Genomic DNA, 15598 nt, shown 5'->3' with positions numbered 1-15598 from the left:
GAGATCATACTCAATATGTCACTTTTACTACTTACCGGTTTGACATTAAATGCGAGGAGAACGTACTTCATATCTGGAGACACTTCATATTTGCTCACCTTGAAAGTGTCCTAGAAATAAATAAAAAAAGATATATGGTTACATCATTCACTGCACTAAACATACTGTGCAGGTTATACAATGAATCAATATCAGCAATCATTATCAGACCCAGCCTGATTATCACGCTCAGCCTGTAAATACACCCATATTCACATTCACTATTTGGGTATGTTCACACTACATATTTTTTCCTGTGCTGTTTGAGCCGCTTTGCTCATAAAGTTGCTCACAAAACACTTAAAGGATTTGTCCTATTCACTTGTACGGCGTGCATTTCATAAACATGAAATGAGGACAATCTGCAAGTAAAAATCGAATGTGTACATAATGCGCTTGTGTAGCGGAAAGGCACTAAAAATGCATGTAATCCACACATGACTGTATCAATAAAGTTTTATCAAAACTAAGGAACAGGAAATAGCCAAAACAAAGCAGTTTAATTTTTAACATTACATACAAAATGGAAACAAAAATCTAATTTAGCTAATAGAATAAGAAATGTGGCAGAAAATCTGCACCATCAAAAATGCACAAAATACTCATCGAGCTTAGCCTAAGTAGGGATTAGGGAACCTGTACTATAAAGTTTGGGGTTCGCACCGGACACCTAGTATCTGGTGCTGAACTCCGAAAATGGATTTCTCACAGAAGTCGGTTTTAGGCTATGTGCGCACGTTGCAGATTTGCTTGCAGAAATTTCTGCACGGTTTCTGCATCTCTTGGCAGAAAATGCAGTGGAAAATCTGCATGTTTTTATGTGTTTTTGTTGCGGTTTTTCATGCGATTTTGTAAATCCATTGAGCTAAATAAAGATATATTATTTAAAAAAAAGAATTGTAATGTTGTTTCCTTGTTCAGCCTCTTCTTTTTTTATTCTCCATTGAAGACCATAATATCATTACATACCATGATCAAATTTATAATGTTTACACACACAAAACAAATATAAGTATATATATTCCCAAACCCGAGGTTTAGTAATGAGCAGGTGTCTGCCAGATACCCTCATTAATAAAATGGTACATAAAGAGTTAAAGACACGGACACACACGTGAACGCCTATGTAGGAGCATTAACAATTAACCTACATATGCTGTAACGAAACAGCAACTGAAAAAATGTTTTAAAAAATTGTGTGGGCTCCCGCATAATTTTTGTAACCAGCAGAGGGAAAGCTGATGGCTGAGGGATGATGTTAATATTCTGGGAAGGAGCCAATAGCCATAAAGGTTCCCAGGCTACTAATATCCGCTCACAGCTGTTTGCTTAGCCTTTTACTGGCTAGTTTACAGGGGAACCACCAAAAAATATTGACATGGGGTCCACCTATAAAATCAAACCAGCAAAAGCTAGGCAGACAGCTGTGGGCTGATATTATTAGCCTGGGAAGAGACCATGTATATTGGCACTCACCCAGGTTAAAAAATCAGCTCTCAGCCTCCCCAGAGATGGTGCATCTTATAGTTGCATCAATTCTGGCACTTAGCCTCGCTCTTCCCACTTTCCCTGTAGCGATGGTAAGTGGGGTTCATATTTGTGGGGTTGATGTCGTCTTTGTATTGTCAGGTAGAAAAAAGGGGGGTAGGGAGCACCATTAAAGGGCAAAATGATCAATTTTCAAAAATATGTAAGGGGTGCTGCACAATGCACAGCAGAAGCATAATTCAAAAAGGAGAAAAAAGAACCCAGCAAATTAGGCGCACACCCAAGACAATAGAGGTTAAAAAAACAAGATGTTAGCCTAAATGTTCATCTCACTCCCTCCCTTACAGGGCCACTTACAGGGCCCCCTGGCTTTTTCTGTGGCCGCTTGGAGTGAGCGTTTGTATGTTACTGTTTTTCTGGGGACGCCCAGATTTGGGGTCATTGGGTCAGGTCTTATGTATTATTATGTACATTTAGGCTAACATCTTGTTTTTTCAACCATGTGGTTTCTGTCTATTAGTACTTATTGTTAGACTTACTTGGGACATCTAGGGGTGTGCTTTGCCTTTTAAATGCTTTTATTGTGTTTTTTCTCTTTTAATAAAATTTATATACATTTTTTCATATACCTCTATTGTCTTGGGTGTGCGCCTAATATGCTGGGTTCTTTTTTCTCCTTTTTGATTTGTATTGTCAGGTGACAAGCCCACAGGTTAGTAATGGAGAGGCATCTAAAAGACACCTATCCATTACTAATCCTATAGTTACATGATAAATAAAGACACAACCAGAAGTCCTTTATTTGAAATAATCACACAGACTCCTTTATTGAATCTTAATTTACCACACTTACTGAATGTCTTATTCGTCTCCTGCAACAAAAATGAAATAATAAACCAACACCGCATTGCACTTGCTCACTGAGCCAGTGCGCGTGTCCTGAGTAAAGCAAACTGTGCTCAAAGATACCTGTGGAGCAGGCAGCAGCCGAGTAGGTGCGTACTTCAGAACAGCAGGACTTGAAGCATGTGACTGCTGGGGGCGTGGCCTAAACTCCAGAGAGCTAGGAGCTGCCAGAGAACTCCTAGCAGGGTAACTGCGAGACAAAGTTACCAAGGGACACAGACAGGGAGGATAGTCAGGACGTAGCCAATGAGTCATACACAGAGATAGCTGCAAGGTACAAGAGGGGCGAGCAGAGAGTAGTCAGATCACAGGCAATGAGTCATACACAGGGAGGGTAGCACAGTACAGAATCAACAGGCAAACCCACAACGGGGAACAGAACTAGGTCAGAACCATATAAGCAAGCTATAACAATGAACAGGCACAGGCACACAGAGGTCACGCGGCCAAAGGCAAAAGTATAACTGACAGGGATTGGAGCTTCCCAGGGGTTTAAGAAGCTCTCCCAGAACCAAAGAGAGGCCACAATCATTAGCCTCAGATGTGCAGGTCAAAACCTGCACTGAGCTCCAGACATTAACCCCTGACGTGCAGCTCAAAAACCTGCACTGGAATCATGACAACTATCCTGTCCGACGTAGTCCATTAAGTACCAAGTGTCCTATGGTGATCTCATGTTTAAAACAGTCATATTGGGAGATGCGACTGCTCTACCAGGCTTCCAGCAATACGCAGACAGGAGGTAATTGTTCCTGCAGTGTATCACTGCACTGCCATGAGAGTCATAAGTGAGAGCACCGGAGCTGATGAACTCCGGTGAACTCTCACGGCAGCACAGTGATACACTGCAGGAGCGATTACCTCCCATCTGTGTATCGCCAGAGGATGGGTAGAGCAGTCACATCTCCTAATGTGACAGTTCTACACATGAGATCATCATGGGACACTCTGTATTAAATGGACTACGGTGGAGTATATGTTGGCTTATTATTTTTGATTGCAGGAGACCCGGGCATTGGGGATTAGGTGTTCGGTGAGTATGTATATTGTATGTGATTATGTCAAGGTTTTGATTTTTTTTTTACAATTGAACACAGGCGAAGGATGATGAGACTACTCTCCCATCATCAGCTCATGCTGTCTCTGTTATATGAGACAGCAGACATAGCCGGGTGGAAGTAGTAGTCCCATCAGATGACGCCTAAGTACAATCACTATGTGCTGTTTGTCGCATGGGTGCAGACACCCGCAGACACCTGCAGACAGACACAGGCACACAGACACCCGTAGACACAGACAGACAAGCACATATTCTCCTCTAACACACACACACACATTCTCAGCCCACACACTCTTCCTCCTTCTGACATAATTTCCTTTGACAGTTCTGCAGAGTTTTTGGCAGCAAATCCGCAAACCTTTTTACACCTGCAGATTTGACTTACTCAATGGAAGTCAATGGGTGAAAAACGCTGCAGATCCGCAAAAAGAATTCACATGCTTTGGAAAATAAAATGCTGCAAATAAGGATTGAAATTTCCTCAGTATGTGAACAACACTTCAAGAATGTTATTGATTAACATAGCTTTAGTAATCTGTTGTGTTTCTGGAGCATTTTCGTGTGGAAAAAACGCTGCGGAAATGCAACAAATCCCCATCGTGTGCACATAGCCTTAGTGTTTGTAGTTTGGATGCTGAATAAAGCTTTTTGAAAACCTGCAGCACTGCCAATCAACAAGCTTTTCGGCTGTGTCCACTTCTGCAGCTATTACAACCATACCGAGTATTGGCATGGCAGTGATTGGCTGGCGCACCATGCGACTCGACCTGTATAACCGCTGGATCATGGCTGATGCTGCCATTCTGCTCTGACTAGCTTAGGGACAGGATGCAGCTCGAGTGAGTGACCGAGTTTGGTTCTGTGGAGTTACTCTGCAAAACAGCCTGTGTGACTGGACTCTGTAAAACAGCCTCTGTGGAGGGGACTCTGCAAAACAGCTTGCGGGGGAGACTCTGCCAAGCAGCCTCTGCAGGGGGGGGGACTCTGCCAAGCAGCCTTTGCAGGGGGGGACTCTGCCAAACAGCTTCTGAGGGGGGGACTCTGCAAAATAGCCATTACACAGTACATAGCATGGGGACATTTATGTTTTTTTAGGCTAGTTTCACACTAGCTTATTTTCCACGCAGCGCTCGGCGCCGCTAAGCCCCACCCCCTGCCGCCTCCCTGCCCGCCCCATCCGGTCATCGCCGCCTACTATCGCACACAGCTGCATGTGATCTGCGCACCCTATCTTTAGCATAGGGTGCGCAGACCGTGTGCTAGTAGGATTTTAGCGTGCACAGCGCACTTTTGAAGGTGCGCCGGTGTGCGCCGAACGCGCTTGTTTTGTTTTTTCTTATTATTGTTGCATCAAAATAGGGATGATTTGATCTTGTGTTTTTTTTGTTTTTTCATATTTTTAAAACCATTGTTTTTACTTTTTAATGTATTTAATAGTAAGGTGACATGAACCTCTAATCATCTCATCGCTTTTGCTGTGCATAGCAGGCGTATCGTGACAAGAATGGATGTCTTCAGCAGACCTCCGGCTGTATGGCAACCCATTGGCACCTGCGATTGCTTCACCGGGGAGCTGATGGGCACATTGAATGACACGTCCCCCTGCCAGTGTATGTTAAATGCCGCTGTTGGATTGACAGCGGGATTTAACAGGTGAACAGCTGTGGGTAGAGATTTGCTCCACCCACGATTGCTAAAATCACATGATGTCGGGAAAGAGGATGTTAGGGACACAACATATGATGTCCATGTATGTCGTATGTCATGAAATGGTTAAGAGTCCATAACACTATTTATGGTTATACAGTACAGTGCACTTTGGGCTGAAACACTTTTTTTTTCATTTTTTATTCGTTGCTTATATAGCGCCATAATATTCCACAGCAATTTACAGAAATAATTATCACTCACTGTCCCCTTTGGGGCTCACATTCTAAATTCTCTTTGAGAAACCCACCCAAACACTGGAAGAACATACAAACTCCTTGCAGATATTGTCCTTGGTGGGATTTGATCCAAGGACCCAAGCGCTACGAAGCAACATTGCTACAATGCATTTTGCAATTTTACCGCATTTTAATTTTTTTTTTCCAAAAGTGTAAATGGTAACATGAGCGATTTCATGCAAATCTACAACTCATCCTGCTGAAAAACAAGTCCTCATATGGCTATATCAACATAACAAAAAAATTTAAAAAATTGATGACTCTTGCAAGAAGGGGAAGAAAAACGCGAAAGTGAACATTCGCCCGATCAGTAATGGGTTATATATAGTTATCGTACTATATGACAATATTAACATAGAGATTGAAAAGCCAGGAGAGCTGAAATATTCCATCAGAATAACACTGGAGAAGAACATTTTGATTATTTAAGGCGGAATTAAAATATCAAAACTTCATCATAGCCAATGTGCATTCATACAAAATTGCTCCGAGACATCCACGGCCCAGTGCTGAATAAAGATGTCTCAGTATCACAGAATGGAGATCAGATTTAATGCAATGATTTATCCATCTTGACCACATGGCTTTGATGAAGGAGTCTTTCTCCACAGAACACATAAACCAGGCATTAATACATTATGCATGCTATAATTTATTGAAGCACTTTTCTATCTTCAGATGATTTTACTTTATTGGCAGGCGCATGCCCTCCTGCAACTTTTATTAGTATTTCTTCTACATTTTTCCCCTCTTAGACTCATTGTTTGCTTTGCAGTCTTGTCTTTTTCATTACTAAAAAGGTTTTTTTTTGTATTTTTCTTCGACAAAAATTGCTCTGTAGGTAGAGTTGGGTCTAGTGTACAAGTGATTTCAAGTCCCAGGGCGACAGAAAATAAACTGCTCGCTGCAGAAAGATAAATGCATGAAGAAAAGGCACATTGGGATGTCAGATAAGATAACGCACTGAGTTTGGGATGTGACATTGTTACAGGAATGAAAGTAAAGTAAAAAGTAAAAGTAAAAGCCAATAACATAAATATATAATAAATAAAATTATATGAAAATGAACAGTTGATTTATAGGATTTGGCCATTACTTTTTTTATTGTTTTTATTGCTGGTCTATTCCTAGGATAGGCCATCAATAATTCACCGGTGGGAGTGTAATATCCAGCACCCCTGCCGATTAGCTGCTACCTGCGGAGGTAACTGGAAGTTCTTGGATGCTGCATTAACACAGTAGCTCTGTCAAAACTATTGTAGCTGTGGCCGGATACTGCAAATCAACCCATTTGAATAGAAGTTTGATCTGCAGCACCCAGCCGTGGTCACTATAGAAATGACAGAGCTACTGTGTTCTGGGGGAATCAAAGGACTTCGGTACACCGCCAGCTCTAATAACAACTGATGATCAGAGGGGGAAGGGTGGATGTCACACTGCCATCTGTCAGATATTGATGGCTTATTCTAAGAAAGATAAATGCATGAAGAAAAGGCACATTGGGATGTCAGATAAGATAACGCGTGCACATGACTATATTTTCAGTCTGAGTGCGATCCAGCAAAACATCTGATCACACTCGGCCCAATGTTATTCTATGAGTTTGTGCACCTATCCGATTTTTCCCTTGGACCAAGTCTCTTTGAGGAAAATATTACAGCATGAGCGATTTGCATTCATAAATCAGATTGATCTATCCTATGGATGAGCAATACAATGCTGATAGATCTTTAAAGAAGTTTTTTGAGGATTATACAAGAGCAAAATGGACTCCAGGTCACGGAATAGTCTATGGGTGATCAATATAATACTGATATATTTTTTAACACTTATGTAGCCACGAACTGTACCCAAGAAGTAATACCTTATGGATGAGCAATATGATGCCGAAAAATTTTGAACAAGTTTTTTGAGAGCTATATACCAGCGAAATGTACCATATATACTCGAGTATAAGCCGACCCAAGTATAAGCCGAGGCCCCCTAATTTTGCCACAAAAAAACTAGGAAAACTTATTGACTCGAGTATAAGCTGAGGGTGGGAAATGCAGCAGCTACTGGTAAATTTAAAAAATAAAAATAGATACTAATAAAATAAAAATGGTGGCCCCATAAGATGATCCATATTATTATATGCCCCATATAATGCTGCACAAAGGTTAATGGTGGCCCCATAAGATGTTCCATATTATTAAATGCCCCATATAATGCTGCATAAAGGTTAATGGTGGCCCCATAACATGCTCCATATAAATATATGCCCCATATAATAATGCTACTGCTGCAATTTAAAAAAAAAATGACATACTCTCCTCTCATTGCTGCCTGCCGCTTTTCAGCGTCGCCGGCGTTCTGTAGTGACTGTTCAGGCAGACGGCGCACACTAAACTGAACGTCACAGCCAGAGGACCCGGGAGATTGAGCACAGCGGTGGAACGGGGACAGGGAATATGGCATGGCTCACCCTCCTGGCTTCAGCATATCAGGCTCTGGTACATATCAGTGTTGGCGTCTGCATCTCCCTTCCTGTCTTCTTCCTGTGCTGGTCATATGGTACCGCTCATTGAAGTAATGAATATGCTCTCCACCCCTATGGGAGTGGAGACGCGTCCATGTTCATGATATCTCCTGCTCCCCCGCTCCCCTGCCGGCTTTCTGGCGTATGACTCATGTATAAGCCAAGAGGGTCTTTTTCAGCCCAAGTGGCTGAAAAACTCGGCTTGTACACGAGTATATACGGTACCCAAGATTATGTAAAAGTCTATGGATGAGCAATTATAGCAATCAACTTTTTTATGTTTTTTGAGGGTTATATACTAAGGAAATGTACTCAAGAACACATAATACTGTATGGCTGAGAAATAGAACCCAGTAACATTTTGAAACTTTTCTTTGAGTTTTATATATCACAAAATTTACTTGTCAGGAACACCGCACTGCACTTGCTCACTGAGCTAGGGCGCGTGTCCTGAGTACAAAGACTGTGCACAAAGATACCTGCGGAGCGAGCAGCAGTGGTGACAATGCATGCTCCAGGACCTGAATCACGTGACTGTTGGGGGCGTGGCCTAAGCTCCACAGAGCTAGGAGCTGCAGGGAAACTCCTAGAAGGGTAACTACAGGACAATGTTACCAAGGAGCATAGACAGAGACAGACACCAGATCAAGCCGGGTCAAAGCACGAGATAGCAGGACAGTACCAAAGGGCTTAGACAGAAAGAATAGTCAGGACGTAGCAATAGATCAGAAAACCAGAACAGGTATTAGACGGTACAATAGGGGTAAACTGTAATGGAGTAACGATAGCCAAGCCAGGAGGTCAGAACCAGAAAAGACAATGGTACCAAAAACGAGAGACGGAGTACAGAGTGAAGGAACAAGCCGGGTCATACACGGGAAGCAAACAAACAATGCAGAGTACACACACACCAGGGGTCAGACACACCAGAAAAGCAGTATAACTGACAGAGAATGCCAGTATGGAGTGAGCATAAATACCTCTCCCAGATCCAAAGAGAGGCCGGCAATGTTAACCCTGTCAGAACAGGATATTAACCATGTCCTAACCATGACAGTACCCCCTCTTAATGGGGGGCCACCGGACCCCCAGGTTTCTCAGGGTACCTGGCATGAAAAGCCCGCACCAGTCGATCAGCGTGCACCGAACTGGCCGGAACCCACGATCGATCCTCAACGGAATATCCCTTCCAATGGATAAGGTACTGAAGTCTCCGGCGCACCCACCGCGAATCAATGATGCGCCCTACCTCGTACTCCAGTTGACCCTCTACCAACACTGGTGGAGCCACGGATGAGGGATCTTCTCTAACTGTCCCCACAGGTTTTAATAGGGACCTGTGGAAGACGTTAGAGATTTTGAAGGAGGTTGGCAACTGTAATCTGTATGCCACCGGGTTGATCACCTCTACAATCTTGTATGGGCCAATAAATTTGGGGCCCAACTTCATAGAGGGTATTTTAAGTTTGATGTTACGAGTGGACAACCAGACTTTTTCTCCCACTGTCAACGCAGGAACCACCCCCCTCCTCCTGTCTGCAAAATGTTTGAACTTCTTCTGGGATTTGGAGATGTTCCCCTGTACCTCCTTCCAGAGGGTTTTTAATTGTTGTACCATCCCCTCGGCACCAGGGCAATCCGAATCCATACGGGAAAATTCCCCAAACTGCGGAACAAACCCATAATTGACCAGAAAGGGAGGCTTTCCGGTAGACTGATTAACCTGACAGTTGAATGCAAATTCTGCCATGGGCAATACCTCACACCAGTCTTCCTGTCTGGAGGAGGCCAGGCATCTCAGAATCTGCTCCAATGACTGGTTGGTGCGTTCCGTTTGTCCGTTAGATTCCGGGTGATAGGCAGAGGAGAATGACGTGACCCCCAACTTCATACAAAACGCTCTCCAAAACCTGGCCACAAATTGCACACCCCTGTCCGACACCACGTTCACAGGCACTCCATGCAGTCGAACAATGTGCTGTATAAACAAACGAGCCAAGGTTTCAGCAGATGGTAACGCAGGTAATGGCACAAAGTGGGCTTGCTTAGAAAATCTATCAACCACTACCCATACTACTGAGTTGCCCTTGGAAGGTGGAAGGTTAGTGATAAAGTCCATGGACAGGTGTGTCCATGGTTTATCCGGAATTGGCAAAGGCACCAATTCCCCAGCCGGCCGGACCTGAGAGCTTTTAGAGCGCGCGCACACCCCACAAGTATTCACAAACCTTTTTATATCAGTACCCATAGAGGGCCACCAAAAACCCCTAGCTACTGCCCCCCGGGTAGCTGCAATACCAGGGTGTGCACTTAACATAGAGTCATGAAATTCTTGGAGGAGTGTGGGACGGAATTGTTCGGGTACAAACAATTTACCTGGGGGTTTATTCCTGGGAGCTTGTGCTTCCAGAATCTCTCTCTGTAACTCAGAGGAGATTTTGGCTACAACCACTCCCGGTTGAAGAATGGAGGAAGGAGGTTCTGGAGGGGACACAGAATCAAAACTTCGGGATAAGGCATCTGCCTTTACATTTTTAGACCCTGGTCGGAACGTGATGGTAAATTGAAATCGAGAAAAAAAAAGTGCCCACCGAGCCTGTCTGGGGGTCAATCTCTTAGCAGACTCGATATAGGCCAGGTTTTTAGGATCAGTGACGATGGGATGAGCGGCCCCCTCCAAAAAATGCCTCCATTCTTCAAAGGCCAATTTAACTGCTAACAGTTCCCTGTTACCGACATCATAGTTTCTCTCAGCCGACGAGAACTTCTTAGAGAAAAAGGCACAGGGTTTGAGGTTAGTCAGGGTAGAGGGACCCTGTGACAATACTGCCCCCACCCCCACCTCCGAAGCGTCGACCTCGACGATAAAAGGTCTTGACGAATCGGGTTGTACCAACACAGGGGCTGTAGTAAAACACTTCTTTAATGCCAGGAAGGAATTTTTTGCGGTCACAGACCAACTTTTTACATCTGCCCCTTTAAGAGTGAGGTCCGTCAAGGGTTTTACCACCTGCGAGAACCCTTTAATGAACTTCCTATAATAATTAGCGAAGCCCAGAAATCGCTGCAACCCCTTCAGGTCATGAGGCTGCACCCAATCTGTAATGGCCTGAACCTTCCCTGGATCCATGCGGAATCCCTCCCCGGATACAATTACACCCAGAAAAGACAGTTCTTGCATAAAAAATGAGCACTTCTCCAGCTTAGCATACAAATGGTTCTCCCGGAGTCTCACAAGCACCGTACGCAGATGATGCAAGTGTGACTGACTGTCCTCAGAGTAAATCAAGATGTCATCCAGGTAAATGACTACATAACGTCCAATCAAGTCAGAAAAAACAACATTAATAAAGTTCTTAAAAACTGCAGGAGCATTAGTGAGGCCGAAGGGCATAACCAGGTTTTCAAACAGGCCCTCAGTTGTCAGGAACGCTGTTTTCCATTCGTCCCCCTCCCGGATCCTTATAAGGTTATAAGCCCCTCGTAGATTGAGCTTAGAAAACCATTTGGCCCCCGTGAGTTGATTGCATAGATCAGGAATCAACGGGAGAGGGTACGTGTTCTTAACAGTAATTTTGTTCAGTTCTCGAAAGTCGAGGCACGGTCGCAACCCACCATCTTTTTTCTTTACAAAGAAAAACCCCGCTGCCACGGGTGAGACCGAGGGCCGAATATGCCCCTTGCGAAGGCTTTCTTTAATGTACTCTTTCATAGCTTGGCGCCCAGGCCCGGACAAATTAAACAAACGAGCCTTGGGTAATTTGGCTCCAGGTACTAAATCGATAGCACAATCATATGGTCTATGTGGTGGGAGCGCCTCGGCCTCGCTTTCGGAAAACACATCTTTAAGGTCTCTCAGGTACTCCGGAATACCCTCCAGACCGACAGATGACACAGATACAGATTTTATCGGATTGACAAAAGGAACTGGGTTACAACACAGACCATTATCATTACATCCCCAACGGGTGATCTCCCCCTTCACCCAATCAATAAGAGGATTGTGGCGTTGCAACCAGGGCATTCCCAATACCAGTCCTGCAGGCAGATTATTCATAACGAAACAACTTAAATTTTCCACATGAGTGGAACCCACTTTCATAGAAAAAACTTCAGACATAAAACAAATTCAAGAGGGGATGAATCCACAGCCACAATTTTAACAGGGTCTTTTTACCTGACTGTCCCTATCTTATTAAGAGTCACAACTTGGGCATCAATCAGATTAATGGAGGAACCACAGTCAACAAAGGCGGTGGTCATAACAGGACCGCCAGCAATTTCCAATTCAACCTGGAGGACCATTTTTATACGTGAGAAAAAATGTACCTGGGAGTCTGGACAACCTCCTCGATTGTTGCCCAGACTCAGTCGTTTCTCTGAAGGTTTCTCTGAAGAAGGGCAGGAGGGACAATTCCTTTTCCAATGTCCAGAGGCTCCACAGTAAAAACATAGTAGGTTGTCTCTGCGGTGCCTTCTCTCTTTCTCCTTAACCGAGACTGACCCAACGTTCATGGGCTCAGATACGGGTGAAGTGTCACACAATTTGGAGTACAAGGGAGACTCTTGTTGCATCATTCCTCTAGCACGGAGTCTCTGGTCCATACGGACCGCCTGCATCATGGGTATCAGGAGGCGGATGTAATGCCAGAGTGTCCTGCAGATGGTCAGAAAGGCCCCTGCAAAACAACCCCCTCAGGGCGGCGTCATTCCAGGATACTTCGGCGGTCCAACGTCTAAACTCTGAGCAGAACCATTCAGCAGAGTGCCTTCCCTGTGTCACACTCATCACCATATCCTCTGCCAGACGCACTCTATCAGGCTCGTCATAAATGTGCCCCAGAGCCTCAAAGAACAAGTTCACTGACATACGTTCAGGAGCAGAGGAAGACAGAGAGAAAGCCCATGCTTGCGGAGCCCCCCGAAGTAGGGAAATAATGACCCCCACCCTCTGGAACTCATCCCCGGAGGAGCGGGGCCTTAGAGAAAAAAAAAGCTTGCATCCTTCTCTGAAAGACCTGAACTCCTTTTTATCCCCTGAGAAGGGATCGGGCAATTTGACTGGAGATTCGGGGGACGCTAATGACACATCCCTACCCCCAGAACTAGAAGCCCCTGCATCGACAGCCCCCTGCACAGTAACCACCAACTGTTGCTGGGTATGGGCCATCGTGCGCTGTTCCACATTGAGTTTATGGAACATTTGGGTCAGGTGCTTGACCTGATCAGCCAAGGCTTGTATGGGATCCATGAGGATAACACACTTTTTTTTTTTCTTTTCTTCAGAGAAAAAAAACCTGAAACGGTCAGTTATAATGTCAGGAACACCGCACTGCACTTGCTCACTGAGCCAGGGCGCGTGTCCTGAGTACAAAGACTGTGCACAAAGATACCTGCGGAGCGAGCAGTAGTGGTGACAATGCATGCTCCAGGACCTGAATCACGTGACTGCTGGGGGCGTGGCCTAAGGCTAGTTTCACACTAGCGTTTATGAGCGCAGCGACGGCCTGCGCACGGCCGCCGCTAAGCCCCGCCCCCTGCTGCGCCCCGCCGGTGGCTCCGCCCACCGGCGCATGACACTGCATGCGCCCTGCGTCCCCTATCTTTATCACAGGGGGCGCAGGCCGTGCGCAGTATGCGTTTGGCGGCGCATGCGCCTTTTTGACGGTGCGCCGACGCAACCAAACTGCAGCAGGTTGCGTTTGGCGCAGGTCGGCGCACCGTCAAAAGGACGCATGCACCGCCAAACGCATACTGCGCACGGCCTGCACCCCCAGTGATAAAGATAGGGGACGCAGGGCGCATGCGCCGGTGGGCGGAGCTACCAGCGGGGGCGCGGCAGGGGGCGGGGCTTAGCAGCGGCCATGCGCAGGCCGTCGCTGCACTCATAAACGCTAGTGTGAAACTAGCCTAAGCTCCACAGAGCTAGGAGCTGCAGGGAAACTCCTAGAAGGGTAACTACAGGACAATGTTACCAAGGAGCATAGACAGAGAGACACCAGATCAAGCCGGGTCAAAGCAGGACAGTACCAAAGGGCTTAGACAGAAAGAATAGTCAGGACGTAGCAATAGATCAGAAAACCAGAACAGGTATTAGACGGTACAATAGGGGTAAACTGTAACGGAGTAACGATAGCCAAGCCAGGAGGTCAGAACCAGAAAAGACAATGGTACCAAAAACGAGAGACGGAGTACAGAGTGAAGGAACAAGCCGGGTCATACACGGGAAGCAAACAAACAATGCAGAGTACACACACACCAGGGGTCAGACACACCAGAATAGCAGTATAACTGACAGAGAATGCCAGTATGGAGTGAGCATAAATACCCCTCCCAGATCCAAAGAGAGGCCGGCAATGTTAACCCTGTCAGAACAGGACATTAACCATGTCCTAACCATGACATTACTATATGGGTGGGCAATGTAGTATCGATAAAATTTTTAAAAAGTGTTTAGAGGCTTAGATAGCAACAAAATGCACTCAAGAAGACATAATACCATTTGGATGACCAATATACTACCATAAAATTTGCAAACAAGTTTTTTGAGGATTACATACCAAGGAAAATGTACCCAATAACACAATACTGTATGGCTGAAAAATGTAACCCAGTAAAATTTTGAAACTTATCTTTGAGTTTTATAAATCACAAAATTTTTAAACACTTTTTTGTAGTGCTATATACCACCAAAATGTGACAAAAGCACATATTACTCTATGGATGAGTAATCTAATCCAGAAATATTTTGCTATGCTTTTTGTAAGTTTTACATACCACCATAATGCAACAATAACCATGTTAAACTGTATAGATTGAATCTATAAAAAATGTAGAAAGTAAATGTTTTGAGTGTACTTGATGTGCTTATGCACTCATAAAGGCTTTGCAGAAAGTGCAAAGCCAGACAAAAATTATGAGGAAGTTCATCCATAGACCCCCTGAAAGGCAACAACTGGTGGACCTCATTCTAATATTTTAAAAGTGTACTTGCTGTGCTCCTACACTCATTAAGGCTTTGCATAAAGTACAAAGCCAGGAAAAAATATAAGCAGGGCTATACAGTAATCAGGTGTCCGCTTCATCTCCTTCCTCTTGAAACCTGGGGAGACTACCTCCACCTGCTTCCTGGAGCTTCTCCCAGGCTGGTTCATTCCTCAAGAAGGGATCATCGTGCTCCCTTACTTTTGGGATCACATCCACTGCATACAAGCGAAATTGCCCCTCCATTTTTAGAAACGTGACCCTAGTTCTAGCCATCAGCTCTTGCACCCTTCAAGGCAAGTGTTCCATCTCTACTGCCCAATGGTTGAATGAGATGTGATGACAGGTCACAAACTCTTCAATGTACCCCCTTCTCCACTGATGGTCATAAGTACCTACCACCCCCTGGGATGCCAACTATCGTTACCTTATGGCTAGGAAGCCCAATAACATTTGTCCAGACCTGGTCCTGGCTTGCCTCCTTGTGTTTTCTGACCAGACTAGGCCCAGCAGTCCGTTCACCAGTCCCATAATTCTGGCTCTCCCATCTGCAGTCTGCAAGAACCCCAGTGGTAAAAGATGTGGCCTGGGTTCGGGCTTTGGTGTGTCTGGAATATTGGTTGGATCAGGAACACAGGCTCCTGACACCTCTGCTGT

General features: G+C 44.9%; 1 protein-coding gene across 3 annotated transcripts in view; it reads right to left on the bottom strand.

Annotated features, from left to right (window-relative positions):
• The window catches only part of DPP6 (dipeptidyl peptidase like 6), a 1805197-nt gene that overhangs the window by 290795 nt on the left and 1498804 nt on the right, over positions 1–15598 (bottom strand). For all 3 annotated transcript variants that reach the window (XM_073581572.1, XM_073581570.1, XM_073581571.1), the window contains exon 5: positions 36–110. In XM_073581572.1, coding sequence (XP_073437673.1) covers positions 36–110 — 75 coding nt within the window. The remainder of the gene's footprint in view (positions 1–35; positions 111–15598) is intronic.

The sequence above is a fragment of the Dendrobates tinctorius genome, unplaced genomic scaffold, assembly GCF_039654945.1.
Source record: "Dendrobates tinctorius isolate UK_male_01 unplaced genomic scaffold, ASM3965494v1 ptg000070l, whole genome shotgun sequence".
Classification (NCBI taxonomy): domain Eukaryota; kingdom Metazoa; phylum Chordata; class Amphibia; order Anura; family Dendrobatidae; genus Dendrobates; species Dendrobates tinctorius.
This window is presented reverse-complemented; position numbering and strand designations above follow the sequence as displayed.